The 17,147-nt window shown below is 47.2% G+C and overlaps 1 protein-coding gene across 1 annotated transcript in view; it reads right to left on the reverse strand.

Moving 5' to 3' along the window:
- Positions 1–308: 308 nt before the first annotated feature.
- The window catches only part of LOC119393006 (zinc finger protein 225-like), a 30,537-nt gene continuing 13,698 nt past the window's right edge, over positions 309–17,147 (reverse strand). The window contains 5 exon segments of the mRNA XM_049416079.1: positions 309–478; positions 7,373–7,459; positions 8,521–8,686; positions 9,668–9,873; positions 11,771–11,894. Of these exon segments, the coding sequence (XP_049272036.1) occupies positions 309–478; positions 7,373–7,459; positions 8,521–8,686; positions 9,668–9,873; positions 11,771–11,894 (753 nt within the window).

Raw genomic sequence — 17,147 nt, forward strand, 5'->3', positions numbered from 1 at the left:
TTTTCTGAGAAATCCGTATGGGCTTCCCTTGTAGCTTCGTGCTGCAGACGGGTAAACACCACTTTCGCTCTCTCCCGAACCTTCCATGACATTGAGGACTATCGTATAACTGATTCATCATTTTCACACATGTCAAAGAGTGGCCGCATTCAAAGAGGTTCGGAGTGTGCATCACGCAAGAGGGTCGAGAGAATTGTCTTCTCGTTGCTCTCATCAGCGCACTGCTATGGGACAGGCAGAACCACGTCCTTGGCTGTCGTCTGTATGAACGCAGCTATGTTCACTACGTGTGGATGTAAACGGGGTGACTAGGGGCTGACGAGCCTTCGGATGGAGAAGTCCTGCTGATGTGCCACGGTCAGCGGCGGCGGCAGCAGCGTCGGCTGGTGCGTGCACTGCTGGCACAGACCGTTGACCACCAGGCGGCTGGATACCGGGAACTCGGCCCGGCACCGCTGACACTGCACGTGGGGACAACCTGCGAGACAGCATTGCATACGCTTGAGTTTGCTTATTCACCACATACAGTTAAACAGTAAGTGGTTGGCATGGGCAGAAAAGGTACATTAAACACAGCTTGAGACTTCCCCAAGCGACGAGGAGAGAGGAAATCCGAGGCGATAGATTTTCTGCGAGTCACCGTGCATGCAATCCCGCCACGGTGGTCTAGGGGGTATGGCGTTCGACTGCTGACCCGGAGGTCGCTGGATCGAATCCCAGCCGTGACGGCTGCATTTTCGATGGAGGCGAAAATTCCTGAGGCCCGTGTACTTAGAATGCACGTTAAAGAACCCTAGGTGGTCGAAATTTCCGGAGCCCTCCACTACGGCGTCCCTCATAATCATATCGTGGTTTTGGGACGTTGAACACCAACAATTATTATTACAAAGATTTGCGGAGAAGATCCTACGTTTTGCTCTGTATTTGTACGGGCTCTTAATTAGTGTTTCTTCTGTCTTTCATGGTAGCGCCACCGACTCAATAGAACGAGATCATCTGCTTATAAGGCACACTCAGTTTCCTTTCACGATTAATCCATCACCTATGAACGGTCGCTATCTGTAATACCTAAATATTTCTAGTTATGACGGCTGATCCGATTTGGCTCAAGTACTTGTTTGACGTGCAAAGTTACCCTGCAACGTTTGCGCGGTGTTGTTGAGAAGAATGCAAAATATTTAAAGTTTTGCGAACACTCCGTCATGTTTTGTGAACGAAGGCTCCTTGTAGTCATGAGGGCATTGATCACCTTGTTCAACTTAGAAGAATCGAGAGGTGGGTGACCTGGTGCATGCTGGGAAGTTTAACTACACATAAGCAATTTGGCGGCTTCGTAGAGCCAAGGTTTAACGTTAAACAAATCCAAAATATATAACCCTGCATGATAGCGGCTGTAGGAATAAACGATCGGCGCTGCCGTCGCATCAAGTGCAGGTGAACAAAAAAACGGAACAACTAACCGATATTTTCTAACGGCGTGAACTTTCCCTGAAAGCAAGACCATAACATGCGGCCGCGTTTCCGACAGTTATAAACTTGACAAAGGTCATCGTTCGCAGCGGACAACAGCGAAGCAGGAGAAATATGGGCGTGAGTCATCTGTTATTTACGGATGTATAACAAGCCGGTCTGTTTACAAAATATTCGACTTAATCGTACATTGGGGAACTGAATTTCTTGCTTCCTTTATTTTCTTCTCTGTCCCATTTAAGACCCTGCCGTGTCGTAAAGTTGTACCTAACTGTGCTTTAATATATCTCCTGCAACTGTGCCTTGATAAATATTACTTTACGTTTCGTTCGCCTGCTTGCACCGTTCTCCAATTCCTCCCCCTTCCCCAGTGCAGGGTAGCCAACCGGTCTCAGTCCTGATTAACCTCCCTGCCTTTCACTTATCCTCCTCCTCTTTCACTTTACTGCAGACCCACATGCTTCGTGTGATGATTACTTGGATTTTTCTTTCTTTTTTTTTCCTATGTACGATTTCACTATGGCCGGCCCCGCCTGCGGCCAAAATTGCCATGTTGCAAGTTTAACGACGAATAATTAAAGTACCTCGAGCATTCCTTATTGTTAATGCATAAATACCGAAAAAATTAGCTTACTTCTAAACAACTTGTAGAATTTGCCCCTTACACCGTCATACTTTCTGTTCTGAGCTCCTCAAGCTCCTCATTTTAATCGCCGTCCTCTTGTCCGATCCCCGTAGAGCTGAGAAGTCAGCGAGCAGAGCCATAAATAATTGCGTTGCTTTTTTGTGGGCTGTTGCCTAGCGATTAACGACATGAAATGCATAATTTTCTCATACCTCGTGTAACACGACGTCTTCTCTTAGCGCGCAATGAAGACGCTTTAGACTCATTTTGTTCTTTATCTTTGCTTTTATCTTTAGTTCCTGCTGTTATTTGTTCTAATTGAAACTGCCGTCGCAGACGCTGAATCGGCTCCTTGATTCGACAGCTCTCAGACAGAGCCCACTGAAGAAGGTGTTGCGTACGATCGGGACGGTAATGTATCGATCATACAAGGGATAAACAGTGCTAAGAGCGTTTACGTTAATGATAATAATCATGCAGCCGCCACCGGAAGTTAAACCCACCTCCTCGTACTGAGTAACGCAAAGAGCCACTGATCGAGTGCGGCTGGCCATACCAACCCGCCGCGGTGGTCTAGTGGTTATGGTGCTTAAATGCTGACCCGAAGGTCGCGGGATCGGATCCCGGCTGCGGCGGCCGCATTTCGATGGAGGCAAAATGATAGATGGAAAATGATAGAGGCACGTCTGCTAAGATTAAGGTGCGCGTTAAAGAACCCCAGGTAGTCGAAATTTTCGGAGCCGTCCACTACGGCATCTCTCGTAATCATATCGTGGTTTTGGGACGTAAAATCCCATCAATTATTATTATTGGCCATACCAGGGTGCGTGCGAGTAAGCGTATAGCACAAAGAATGATGTTGCTAGCGCGTGTTGGTAACTTAGATGTACTGAGCAGGGCAGGCACTAAATGACAAGGACTGAGTGAAACACATAAAATGCATGTTGTGTATTCATCTTCAAAATGCGCTTAGTGAACACAGACACGAGAGAAAAAAAATACAGAATATAAGGCAACGAGCGCATTGCGCTCGTTGCCTTATATTCTGCATTTTTTTCTTTTGTGTCTGTGTTCACTAAGCGCACTTTTGAAGATGAATCAGCACCAACACCAAGCTGTCACGAGTAATGCCAGGGCCAAGCGACCCACACTCCCAGAGCAAATGTTCTAGTGTACAATCATCTACCTTGCATGTTTCAGGTATAGTATTCATGTATTGAATGTTATGCCATTCCTTGTATTGTACAGCTGAGTGATACGAACGTGTTTGTAGTTGTCTAAGTGTCACTGCTTGTGCCCTGTTAAGTTCGATGTATGGAGGAGGAAATAGTCTCCTAGACATGTAATATTGTTTTGTAACTGTTGTGTGTCGTGGGAGTATCTCTGAACATGCAACGCAAGTTCAATGAAAACTTTTGGGGTTTTACGTGTGAAAATGATGATATGATTATGAGGCACTCTCCGGATCAGTTTCGAGCACCGGGGGTCTTTGACCGGCCCCTAAATTTAGGCAGCAAGGGTGTTATTGCACTCCTTCCTCATCAAAATGCAGGCGCCGCGTGACCGGGAATCGAACCCGCAACCACGAGGAAAGCGGCGCAGTATCGCAGCATGCTAAGGTATATCGCGGCGACAAAGCAACATAGCAGAAAACTGGCAAGTTGCATGGGCGCAGACAGAATTTTCTTTTTTTATGGGGGGTGGGGGGGGGGGGACGGGGGTTCAGCCATACTTCATGTACGTTCATGCGTGCGTTTGTATGTGTGTGTATATAAACACATGCAAAATTGAAAAAAAATCGGGGGAACATGAACCCCCCCCCCCTGGCTACGTCAATGGCTAGTTGGTAAGGATTCATGATTTACGGGGAGAACGCACGGAAGACGAAGACAGAGAATGACACAACACAAGCGCTCACTTTCAACTGAAGTTTCACGAACAAAACACACATAAATTCACAGAAACAACACACACAAATTCACACATACAATACCACTCAAGCGTCAACAGGCGGGGATCAAACGAAACAAGTTTGTTGTACCTTCAAAAGACAGCAGGCACGTGATCCCAAAGCCACGTGACCATTGCCGTCTATTTTTCAGCTGACATTACGAAGCGTGTTCCTTTTTGGGAAAGTCCCGCTCACATGTTACCTTGGCTGGTTATTGTTCCCGGTTTGGAAAACAGAAAACCGTCACCGTAATTTGTTGAGACGTGCCCGTCTTCGCAACGCGTAACGTGTAGCCTGTGCTGACCTGATGTAATTACAGCGGTTGACGTAATTTCTCCTACGCGATGGTAGCGCGTTGTGTACACTATATATATACTCCTTCCCAGCGACGAACGAGTGGTCTCTGACGTTTCTTCTGGCACAATTTCAGCTGAGTAGGACTTGTTGCTCGGCGGGTTGGTTTACATCTAATGGACACATGCCATAGCTCAAAGAAGAAACAAAGGCTTGAGAAGAAAAAAAAAGTGTAGGAGGCAAAAAATCGGCCCGGCCTTCTGCTTCCTACTTTTTTTAAAGCATTTTTACGCTAACATCTATCCCTTACACTTACAACTATGCATAGACGGTCACTCGGGTTCACGTCGGCCGAAGAAGGCGTTTGAAATTATAACAGCGAAATTCAGGAAAATCGATGCAGTTCTGTCGTTCTTAAAATGCATATCTTAAAATGCATATGTTAAATTCATTGATCTTTTTTTTACTTGCTCTTGAAGCCAACCGCACTTCCATGTCTCACGTTTAATTTGAACAATAGTCTTGTATACTGGCAGGTTTATCTTTTAGGTGAACGATTCTCGACCCATTAGGAATGGTTGGAATGCATCATGCTTTAAAGGCGCATCAAAATAATCAATGTTGCGTTAACCTCCACCCACACACTGGATTAAATATTGTCACGTGGTCGCGACGGTGAAGAACGAAGCAGTCGGGCTGTTAAAGGCGATTCTCTTCATTGGGCGAACTCGTGCCCAGGAGGAAATCAAGAGTGAAAGTACAAGCAATAGACGCTGTACGCTGATAGCGGCAATCGCAGTCGTCGACCTTTAGTAAACTGACAAGCGGTAAGGCGCGTCGGCATTTATACACGTGGCATCGGAGATTCCAGCCTTGTCGTTGGTGGCCGCGTTAGTTTCAGAATAATCTCTACTGTTCGCGTTGAGCGCTCAAACTTATCAGAACAGTCTAAAATAATCGGGAATGTTTGACATTCCGGCGGGGTACGTGCAAGGCATGCTTTCACGTGTAACGGGTCGGTTACGTGAAAATAGAAAAAGAAGCGCGCGTGGCAATATTGTCGTCCACGATCAATTTCCTCATCTCTCTGCAGCACCCGTAGAAACTAGTGCAAGATTTCCCTTGGTGAACTATTTTACGAAACTCTATGCGCTCTTGATGTCGCTTCAATTACAATAAGGTGCGTATTTGGGCCGGTTGGTACATGTTCAACGATACGAGAAACAGCGCGACACACGGGACAGTGAAAGAGACGGACCAAGCGCTGACTTACAACCAAGGTTTTATTCCGTAGATGGGGGTATATATAGCACATGCACCGTGAAAGGAAGGTGTATGTGCTATATATACCCCCATGTACGGAATAAAACCTTGGTTGTAAGTCAGCGCTTGGTCCGTCTCTTTCACTGTCCCGTGTGTCGCGCTGTTTCTCGTATCGTTGAGCTTCAATTACGCCACTCGACGGCGACCTACTCTGGGTGGTGCCAACGTACGGGCTAAATGCGTTGGAAATAATGCCGTTCGTGGCTGAAGCTTGAGATCCAGCTGTCACCACTATTCCATAAACTGAGAAACAGCCCAAAAACTCCATCTTCTTACTATGACGAATCAAAAGAAGAAAGCCGCTGAGCTTTGTAGGCTGATGTGTGGTGCTGCTAAGCTTGAGGGCGCAGGTTCGATTCCTGGCCATGGCGGCTGCATATCGATGGGAGCGAAATTCGATAACACCGAAATTCAATAAGTCGACTCAAATATAAGTCGACCCCCCTAAATTGCACGGCAAAAAGAAAAAGGAAAGCGCAAGCGCATTTCATAAAGGAAATTAATGTACGATCGCACTGAATAAAAATTGGGGGACGCTTAAGCTTCGCCTTTAAGAGTTGAACGCGATAGCGATATCCTGCCCCTAGTGCGCACTTCGAACACTACGAGTATTTAACAGAACACGCGCGCTAAGATGCGTGCCTTATGTAATGGGTAGTATGCTTTAAGCCAGGAGCAATTATTCGCGAGAAACTTTTTCGAAGTTGCGATGCACCCACTACGTGGTCTTAAGGGAATACGTGCAGTAATGTGTGTGCCTTTTGTAATGGGTGGCTGTCTTTAAACCACCAAGTCGTTATGATATTGACATGGTGTGACGCCCGATGGCAATGTACGCTTGTATCACGCAATATTACTGAGATATTACGCACATCTCGTACTGTGACACCCGTATACAGGACGCGTATTTTTGGGAAGCATGAAAGTTACTTTCAGTGCAGCTCCAAGCAGAGGAGTGGCTGTGTGGTAGAACACCTGCTTGCCACGCAGATGACCTGGGTTCGATTCTCACTCGGACCCAACATTTTTATTATTATTTGCAGCTTTCTCCATTTTTCGGTCACGGACAAGATGGTTATTTTTCGCTCACAACCAACGGCGCCGGCGCCGGCGCCGACGCCGACGCCTACACCGACACCGACGCCGACGGCGGAATTTCTGCGATACGAGCTCTTTAACGCTATCGTGTTTAAACAAACTTGAATTCCGGTATGCAAAGATGGCTTCATGGCAGTGCTTCAAAGCCATGCAGAAAAGCTAGCTTCGCGGCCACAGGTGGGAATCATTTTTAGAAAATTTTCTGCGAACCGTTGCTGAGGGTGCGGGTTATACACGAGAAAATACGGTATGTGTTACAGGTAGAGTCGGATCGTAAACATAATGTCGTACTATGCAACAGAGTGCCTAATTTCACGTTCATTCCTGTGATAAGTCGACCTTACAGCTAATACTACTTCCGGTTTCGATTGTAAGTCGACCCCCAACTTCGGATTTCAGATTTAGATAAAGTGGGTCGACCTTCAATCGCGTAAATACGGTATATTTAGGTCCACGTCAAAGAACCACAGGTGGTCAAAATTAACCTGGCGTCACCCACTACGGCGTGCTTCACAATCATATCATAGTTTGGGCACGTATAGGAATTATCGTTATTATTAACCAAAACAACGAGAAAACACATTGTGATAAGCGCGCTACTGCGTGCGTACCTTCTTGATGCGTCTTCATGTGCGCACGCAGGTTGCAGGCCAGGGCAAATGTCTTGTGGCAGACGTCGCAGGTGTGCGGCCGATCTCCTGAGGAAGCAAGACAGAACGAGGAAAAAGGTTCTCACGAAGTGCCAGGAGACCACGGAAATAAGCACCATTTTATACGATGAGGGCACAAAGAAGTCCACTGGTGACAGAATTGAGCTTATTAATTTATTAAGTTGATAAGTTAGCTAGTAATGAGTGAGTAATTAAGTAAGTTATTTAGCTAGTTAGTTGGTTATTTAGCTAATTAGCTAGCTAGCTAGTTAGTTGCGATACAGACTTGTATAATGCATGGCGTGTATGTGTGTAATGTGCGCTGCTAGGTCGGTTCCGGGGGCGTAGGCAGAAATTTTTTTCGGGGGGGGGGGGGGGGCGCACCTCCTTGATCTGAAGTGGGGGTCGGGCAGGCACATGTGATCGAGTGTTATGTTGTGCGCTCTATGCCATAGCAAAAAACATTTTCGGGGGGGGGGGGGGGACACGGGCCTGGTCCTTCTCCCTTCCCTCCCCCGCCCACGCCACTGGTCCGTTCTGTGTATGAATGGAAGAAGCGCTTTGTGGAATCTATTGTCATGTATTGTATAGCCTCAGCTGGTTGTGGCACCGTAGCGGGTGTCGGCTTGCAGTAGGAGATGACAGTGATCCAATCGCAAGCACGAACATGTTCGCATTAAATGACATGTATCTGCCTCCCTCACTGGATCGGAAGAATATGGACACGGAGCACCCAGTGGTCAGTGCGGTTATTTCACGGTTATACAGCTGCGGTGGCACTTATCTGTGTTTAAAGTAATCAGGCTCGTCAGTGTGTGTGCGTCTGTGTTTGTGCGTGTGCGTGTGCGTTTGTGTTTGTGCATGCGTGTGTCTGTGTTGGTGCGCGCGTGTGTGTACGTACGCGTGTGTATGTGTCTCTGTGTGCATGTGCAAGTGTCTGTGTTTGTACGCTTGTGCGTGTGTTTATGTCTGTGCGGGCGTGCGCATGTGTACGTCTGTGTTTGTGCGTTTGTGTACGCGTGCGTGTGTGCGCCTGTACTTAAGTATTTGTGCGTGCGTGTGCATGATTATGCGTGTGCGTGTGTGTGATTCAGACAGAGTATACCGACCGGTGTGCAGGAACAGGTGATTCCTGAGGTTTGTGTGCTTGCTGAACCCGCGGTCACAGAGGTGGCAGCGGAAGGGCCACGACCCGCTGTGCACGTACGCATGCGTCTTCAGGTCACCTGGCGTCGGGAACGACTTGGCACACACGGGACACTTGTGAGGCTTCTCCTGCGTACAGAAAACATGGCACACTACTCAACTACATCCTTCCTAAACAAACTGATTGTTTGGCCTTGTCCGTTATAATTCATGGTAATAAACAGCGCGAACGAAAACATGCAAACGTCCTGACATTTCCCTTGTGTTTGTCCTTCGTTCACGTTGTTAAGCGTTTAGCTAGGTAGCTTGCGCATATTCCTTAACACGAATCCGAAACTATACTGCCATTTTTTTGTCTGTCCACACTTCATGTCCGACAACAGGGTCAGATGCACACTCACGATATCAATCGTAGTATATACGTGCAGACTATAGTGCTACGCGCACTTTTATTCTTTCTTTTTACTTCCTTTGTGACCGGGCTTCACTTACAAAAACTGTTACACGTGTTACCACCGCACTGCGCAGGTCGCGCCGGTATGTGTGGGTACATTCATGATAGTTTTTGAATGTTCTGATAAGGATGCCTGCACGACGCGAGTAGTCTATAGTTCATTCTATAGAACTGAGGCGAGCAAGAGCGACAGCGCTGGAACGTTCGATCACGCATGCATAAAAGACGACGTGCTTCACCGACGATCAGATGATCGACGACCGACGACTTTGCTCGCCGCTATCATTGTACTTCGAATGTTACTTCCTTGTACTTTGAGTACTTGTTTTGCTGGTCACATAGATAAGACAAAGGAGCAAAACGCAGAGTAGGAAAAAAATAATAAATGAACAGTTAGTGTGAACACAAAACACAAACGCGAGCTAGCAGTTCACAAACGTTCGTGAAGTCCAGTCGACTTCAGGCAGCGAAACAGGGCCATTATAGCTTTATCCATGCATGAAAGCGTAGGCCAAGGTCCCGGGATTTTCTGGTCAGTTCAGGCAGTAGTGACCGCCCTGGAGAAGCGTTAGTCATCGGATGGTATCTCGTACCAGGACGAAAATTTCGTAAAATGGGAGAAGTTTTCTTTCCGTCAACACTGTACGAGTTTTCACACAAAGAAACTGTGACGTAATGTAAGGAGGGCTCGCCTTAGAGTGCGTCATGCGGTGGTAGTAGAGGTTGGAGGATGCCGTGAACCGCTTTCCGCACACAGGACACTGGTGCGGCTTCTCCCCCGAGTGGATGCGACGGTGCGTGTTCAGGGAGCTGGAGGTGCTGAACGCCTTGCCGCACACGTCGCACGCGTGAGGCTTCTCGCCTGCGGACACGTTCATTTCAGCAATGCGTGCATGAATGAACGAAAGTACAGCGATTAGCAAGCAAGTACATCTATAGGGGAAGGACAGTATACAAGTCACATGAACCACCAGAGTGTCACTCGCTCCGCAGACTCAATACTTTGAGTCGTCAATAAATAAATAAATAAATAAATAAATAAATAAATAAATAAATAAATAAATAAATAAATAAAAAATAAATGTGCATGCCAAACATATTACGAGTTTTGCATTAGGTGAGACGGCATGCCCATGCTCCCAGTATTTAAATTTTTTTATCCAATCTTTTTGAACGATAATAATGAAAGGGTTCGATTGGGACCACACTTTTTGTAACTCGTACCCGTTTACGATCAGACACTGAATGAGAAGAAAGAATAGGGGAGGTTAGTTGCTATATTTATCTTAAACGCAGATATAAGTGAATTCAACTGGTATTGAAAATAAAATTTTAAAAAGTAATGTGCCCGCATGTGGTGTAGAGGAACCCACATGTCCCACATTACGTGTTCGTCGCCTTACCAATAAAAGCCAACACGGCGCTATCCTCCTGTTCATTTTCAATAATATTTGTTTATGCGGGAGAGATTAACATCGAGTTCCAGCCAGCGCCGATTACGGCCAAGGCACACAGCGGCGAATACGACTCCTCCTGGAGATACTACTACCGATAACTTACAGGAATTAGATTATCATGTTCTGCAGTGTTCAGCTGTTTTGTCAAATATGGCATTCGTGTCATGGCGTGTCACTCCTCCCCCCCCCCCCCCTTCGATGTACTGCCTTGTGAAAGGTCCTTAAGGGCATAGAGTTTCCTAAAATTAACTAGAGGGCACTCTGGCGCTGCGATCGTTCAGCTACTATGGGAATGATGGGTAGTACACAAATTTGCCTAGTCTTCGTGCTTGCGGCTTCAAACGTACTTGTGGCTGTGTTTTGGCGTTCGTTTGGGATAAAAGAATAGATCATTGGGAACTTCGTGACCTGATTTGATTTTGTGAGCCTAAAAGAGTTAAAGTGGTTAAGTGGAACTGCTGACTTTTGCTGAACTTTGTTTTGCGACAAAGCGGATGCAGGCGATGCGCAGCCAAACGGAGCCGAAAGAACGAAGTTTAGACAAATTTGTGTACTACCCATAATTCCCATGCTGGCTGAGGTGCCATGCGTTGCAGCTCCCATAGACACTAGCGCCAGAATTCCCTCTAGTAAGTATTGCAGGATCATGATGAAGAAGATGATGAGAGGGGACTGTAACTTTTATCAGTGCATTTATTAAAAGACTGTTTCTCAATTCCTACAGTCACTGTAATTAAACTTGCAAGTGTCACCACTTAACTATACACGCAAATATGTCTACCATATAAATAACAGGTGGTTATTTGGAAGCCAGCGCTTGTTGAGTCACATTTTTGTCCCCTTGTAGCTTTCATAATGTTACCACTCAGAGCCACCTGACCCGCAGGTCACGGAATCGAATCCCGGCCACGGTGGCCGGTTTTCAATGGAGGCGGAAATGCAAGAAGCCCGTGTACTTAGATTTAGGTGGACGTTAAAGAACCCCAGCTGGTCGAAATTTCCGGAGCCCTCCACCACGGCTTCTCTCATAATCATATTGAGGTTTTGGGTCGTTATAAAGCCAAACATTTATCAATAACACTCAGTCCCACAGTGCGGGCTTGAGAAACTGAACTCTCCCCACACTTCAACGCCGGGTGGATGACTCAAGACTGAAAGACTGAAAATCAAAGACTCATTGCCTCATTAATCGAATCAGCACTCGCGAATGCATCAAGCGAGATCCTGGACCGGGGGTCTCTTATTAATTTTTTTCCAAAACATTTATTAAGCTAAGCTCTGCCTCGCTGAGCGTATAATTACCCGTGTGCGTCCGCATGTGTCGCCTCAGCAGGGACGGCCGGTCGAAGGTCTTCGTGCAGAACTCGCAGCTGAGCATGCACTTCTGCCGCCTTTTCTTCTCCTTGCTTTTCCTCGCCTGGTTGGGCTGCGACACAAATTACACAGCTGTATAAATGAACGAAGAAGGTGGATCGATCAAGGTTTCGGTTTCTTTGTTATGTACAACATAATGAACCCAACAGACAACGAAGCGAAGCTGAGGACATTATTTGTAGTCTTTTAACTGTATAGCATAGTAATCATGATATAAATGTAAAGAAATTAAATGGGACGGTATAGGGACCGAACCTACAACCTTCGGATAACGCATCCAATGCTCCACTAATTGAGCTACGGCGGCGGTAGTCCTCCCATCCACTGTATTGGTTATTTCTGTACATGTAAACTGGGAAGTGTTAGCCAGCAGCCACGGCAACGAATGTGGAACACTCTCTTTTTGCCAGCTGGCGTCCCGAAGCACATATATAAATGTATTAAAGAGGGTAACCGGGAGTGATGATGCGGAGTAATGTAACCTTATTTCGCCAAGAACAACTAGAGAACGATGCTCACTTGCATGCTATATTTCCCAACAACCTGCTTCCTTGCAACATTTTGGTTTACTGTCCCGAACCATTAGCGGTAGTGGACAGGTGAAAAAAATCACACCATCTTTCGCTAAAGGGGACCTGAGGCGATGCGAGGCAGCGTTTCGGCATGTAGGGGGGGGGGGTGATTCTTAAAAGGAAGAAGGAAATAAAAATGAAAATTGGGTGTAGAGTGCACGATAACTGTCTCTCAAGTGAGGACACCTCAACCGATACACTCACGGGGGACTGGGGATTGAAGGGACAGTGAGAGTGAAAAGAGATGGTAAAAGAAGAAAAAAAAAGAAAGGTATGAGTGGAAAAAAAAAAGGTGAGGGGGGGGGGGCAGGAGAACGGGCGTCCGAGTCACCGTGGTGAGCGGCTAGAAAATTCGTTGGACTAGGCCGGCATCCTCGAGAAAAGCGAGTAGGGCCGCAAGGGCTGATCGGCGACGGTGCACGTGGCCGGTGGGATGGAGCAAGTCCTGTTGGGTCGCACACGGCAGTCCGACGAGTCGGTACTTCATGACGAGCTGCTTCCGCGCGGTGTTGAGAGAAGGGCAGTCAAACAATAGGTGGCACAGGGTTTCGATCGCGCCGCAATCGGTGCAGTTCGGTGCAGCGGCGCCGCGAAGACGATGCCTGCGTTCCGCGGGCCACACTGACCCGGTCCTCAGGGCAAGAAGAAGCGCGCGCTCGCGGCGAGTGAAACCAGTGGCTGGGATGGGAGGAGGGGGGTGTCCGGCGGCGACCCGTGCGTCCGGATGCTCGCGCACCAGCTCCCGGCGAAGGTTGTTGCGTGCCGAGTCGAACGAGCTGGCGTAATCTGTCAGCGAAGTCTCGGCGGAGTGTGCTCGTTTTGCGAGCTCGTCTGCAGCCTCGTTGCCCGCGATGCCGACGTGTGAAGGGAGCCACTGAAGGACCACGTCACAGCCTCGTTCCTGGAGGGCCAGCAGGCTGAGAGCGGCGCGCTGAGCAAGAAGGGGGCCCCGTTCCTCCCTCGCGAGCTGGCGCAGGGCAGGTTTCGAGTCGCAGAAGATTGCTGCGCTAGAGACGGCCGGCGAATTGCGCAGGAGGTCTGCAGCCAGCTGGAGCCCGACTAGCTCAGCTGTTGTTGAGGATGCACAGTATCGCAAGCGGCACTGTCGTTCCGAGCTGAGCTGAGGGGCTATGCAGGCGGCCGCGGCGCGTTTCAGAGGGGGAGTGGAGAGGGGAGGGGAGAGAGGCAAAGGGGAGAGGGGAAAGGGAGAAGGGGAGGGGAAAGGGGGAGGAAAGGGAAAATGGGGAGGGAAATGGGAGAGGGGAAGGGGGAAGGCAGGGGGTAATGCGAAGTGGAGAGGGAGAGGGAAAGGGGGAGTGTAGAGGGAGAGGAGGTGTGTGGAGAGGGCTTGCGCATGCGCAGTAAGGGTGGTCACGCCGCACACCACCACCACCACCGGATTGAACTCCGCTATAAGATGCTTCACATCTAAAAACGAATAACTGAGAAAAGAGCGCATGCACAAAAGGAGGCGTCGGGATTTTAAAGGGCCCCTTACCAGCCTCTGAAAATACAAAAAACGAGCGCAATATTCCCTCCTGGCGTTTCTCGTCTTTCTGGCGCACTTCGTGATGCAGAACAGTGATTCCCGTAACGTCTATACAGTACATACTCTCGATTGGTTCATATACGCGAAATACCAGATGTAATTGTCTCCTGCACTGCTTCGCCATGCAGCCGCCCATCCGTTCTTCCTTGCCTCGCATGGCTATCGTGCGCGATCAACTGATTTCACTACATTTTCTGCGTTTGCGACTGCGCAAACGGAGATAACAGCGTGTAGCCGACAAGCGCGAAATCTCGATATTCGAGAAACTCAATAGATTCTTAATCCTCTCTTGTCAACTGTGGCGTATCAACGACGCGCTCTTATCCCTTGGAATCTAGTTCAGTAAATTTTGTTGCTGGACAAGTTTGGTTGACTTCTACGGAATGCAAGTTAGCGCGAACAGTAAAAGATGTGCAAACGAAGGTGGGTGGTCGTTGGGATGTTGCAGCAGGTGAGGTTAGTCTGGCCTACGTGGCCGGCAGTCGTTCCGCCTGAACATCTCCTGAACTGGGTCTGTCACCACGTGTTAAACAGCCCAGTGTCTCGCGGGAAGGCCATCAGAATTCGTTGCACGCTCCTCCCCGTTGCCGCAAACCCTTCAGGAAAAGCGACATTTCCGAATTTCCGGTGCATATATGACAGATCGTTTACAAGCTGCGGACCATCGCTGCTCTTTCCCTATCAAACTGTGGTCAAAGTCCAACGAAATGTTCAATGTCGCCGATGTCACCGCAGGAGGCACAGAACGGGGAAACGCATCGCCCAGTCTTGAATGACCAAGACTGACCAAGCCAGTCTTGAATAACCAAGAGTGTATGCGGAGTCGTTTTTTATGCGGCACAACTGCGTCACTTGTTCTCGAGAAATTCCGTGGATTACACATGCTTGATGTGGAATCTTGTGGGTCACCCTGAAGTGATTGAGTACTGCATATTTGTTGTTCTGATAAGTCTTAGGGGCTCTTACTTTTGGAAGACATGTCCATGCTTCGCATGCAAGGGCGGCAGCCTTTTCATTGCCTTCAATTCCAACGTGGGATGGGATCCACTGAAACTTTACATTAACGCTCTTGCCGATCAGGTGTTTGATGAAAGCCAGAGAGTGCCTTGTGAACTTTTCTTGCGGTAGGCCGCGATGCAGTTGTTGTAACGCCGACTTTGGGTCCGTGCAGAACAGAATCGCAATTGTCGCAAGGACCTTTCCGTTCTCCTCCTTTTTCGCACGTCTTTCTTTTACTGTTCCCGCTAAGTCGTATTTCTTAGGAATCAAATATATTATCGCATATTTCTCATTCATCTGTTTCAATGCTGTAAAAATAAGGGGCTAGGAAATTGAAAAACAAATGCGTTTTGGTTCAGCGAAGGAAGAGATCGCACATGCATACGGGCAGGGCTGGGCAAAGATACTTTGAAATTGTATCGCGATACGATACAAGATACTGAGGCAAAAAGTATTGGAGATACAGATACAAGATACTGCCGCAATAATTGTATCCGATACGATACTTGGCAATTGTATCTTAAGATACTTCGATACATTCTCACATTTGTTATTATAGATCCATATAATGTAGCTGCAAAAGCTTATACACGAAAATGTATGCTTGAAAATTTCCACACTGTGACCTATTTTGTTTCACTTGAATGAAATGTCTGTTAGTATCTTAAAAGTTTTGCCCTTCTTGTTCAAAGTACATTCGTTTCCTTCCAGAACAACTTATTGGGGCTTGTTTTAGCTTCTTCACAGGACAACTCTTTATACTCTTCGCAGACAGCGGTTCTGCTTATCATTTTTGCAGTTGATGGGAGTCGCTGCCCAGCTTGCCGACCAGCTAGCGGGTTGCCATATAATCACAATAACGTCAATAAGAAGCCTTCGCACGACGGCACCAATACCGGCGTGGACTTTTACCTTGTCCGTAAAAGACAGTTTGCACAATACCGTATATCCGGACAGGTGTACAGCAGCAGCGACTTTTTTTTTTTTTTTGGGGGGGGGGGGGGGGGGGGGTGGAACGCATGGTGTATACCGGGTTTGAAACCGTTCGCTAGTGGCCCGGCTGGCACACATGACCGTCTCCGTGCCATTTTCTAAATGAGTATGTTCGTGAGCTACACATACATAACTGGTCTCAACTTTCAAGCATTTCTTTCGTGAGGAACATGTGGTCACCATGTGCTGAAACATAACCGTGGAAGAAAAACTCTATATTTCAATCCGCGTCCAGATTTCACTCGTTGTGTACATCAGTATCGATGTTTCTCGAATCCTTACTCCAAATACCCTTCAGAAATAGCCTATATATGAGATATGGGAAAGGCTTCCTTTCAAATGGCAACGTCATTTTGTTCAAACTCTCTACGACCCCACCATCTTCACTGTCCCGGCCCTTGGAACTAAATTTCGTGACTGCGGCCCGCCGGCTATAAGCTGAGTTTGAGACCCCTGGTGTATACGCAGATGACGTAAAACTACAATGAATTTCCATGTTCTACTTAGTTGCTGGCGTAAGAGATTCTTTGTTGATATACTCCCTAACATGCAATATTTTAGCAATTTTTCTTCAACGAGAGAACATGCTCAACACAGAAATGTCTCAGATCTATTGTATAGTTGCACAAAGCGTCGCAGGACACCGCCGTTATTCGCGCTATTGCCGCTTATAGCTCCCATTACGTGGCGATTAGAAATACGAAAAATATTTAGGAAGGCCTAAAACAACAATACAAATATAGGTAAAATAGAGAGGTGGTTGTGTATCAAAAATTCACATTGAATGAGTACAGAAAGACAATACAGACGGTGCCCTTAATAGCCATGAGCATCAAGTATCGTCAACTTACCTGTTCAGACAATAGAAAATTCAGTGCCTATGGAAAATTGCCTGAAACGGCTCTTTTGGACGTTCATGAGTAAAACGGAGCATTCAGTAAAACAAGGTTTCTCGAATCCCCTTCCTAACATCTTTAAGATGGCTCCTAATGATTTCCATTATTATAATGCAAACTCAATTTCGCTATTTTCTTAAGCGGTAAGCAGAATATTTTGTACTGTGTACTCAAGGCACGCCAACATAATATATTTGTTTTCAAAATCTCCTTGGCAACGTGTAAATGTGTAAACAGTAGTAGAAAGAAAGCAGACATAAGAACAAAGCATAAATCTTGTTTGGGAGCGCGTTACA

Source organism: Rhipicephalus sanguineus, chromosome 5 (assembly GCF_013339695.2).
Source record: "Rhipicephalus sanguineus isolate Rsan-2018 chromosome 5, BIME_Rsan_1.4, whole genome shotgun sequence".
Classification (NCBI taxonomy): Eukaryota; Metazoa; Arthropoda; class Arachnida; order Ixodida; family Ixodidae; genus Rhipicephalus; species Rhipicephalus sanguineus.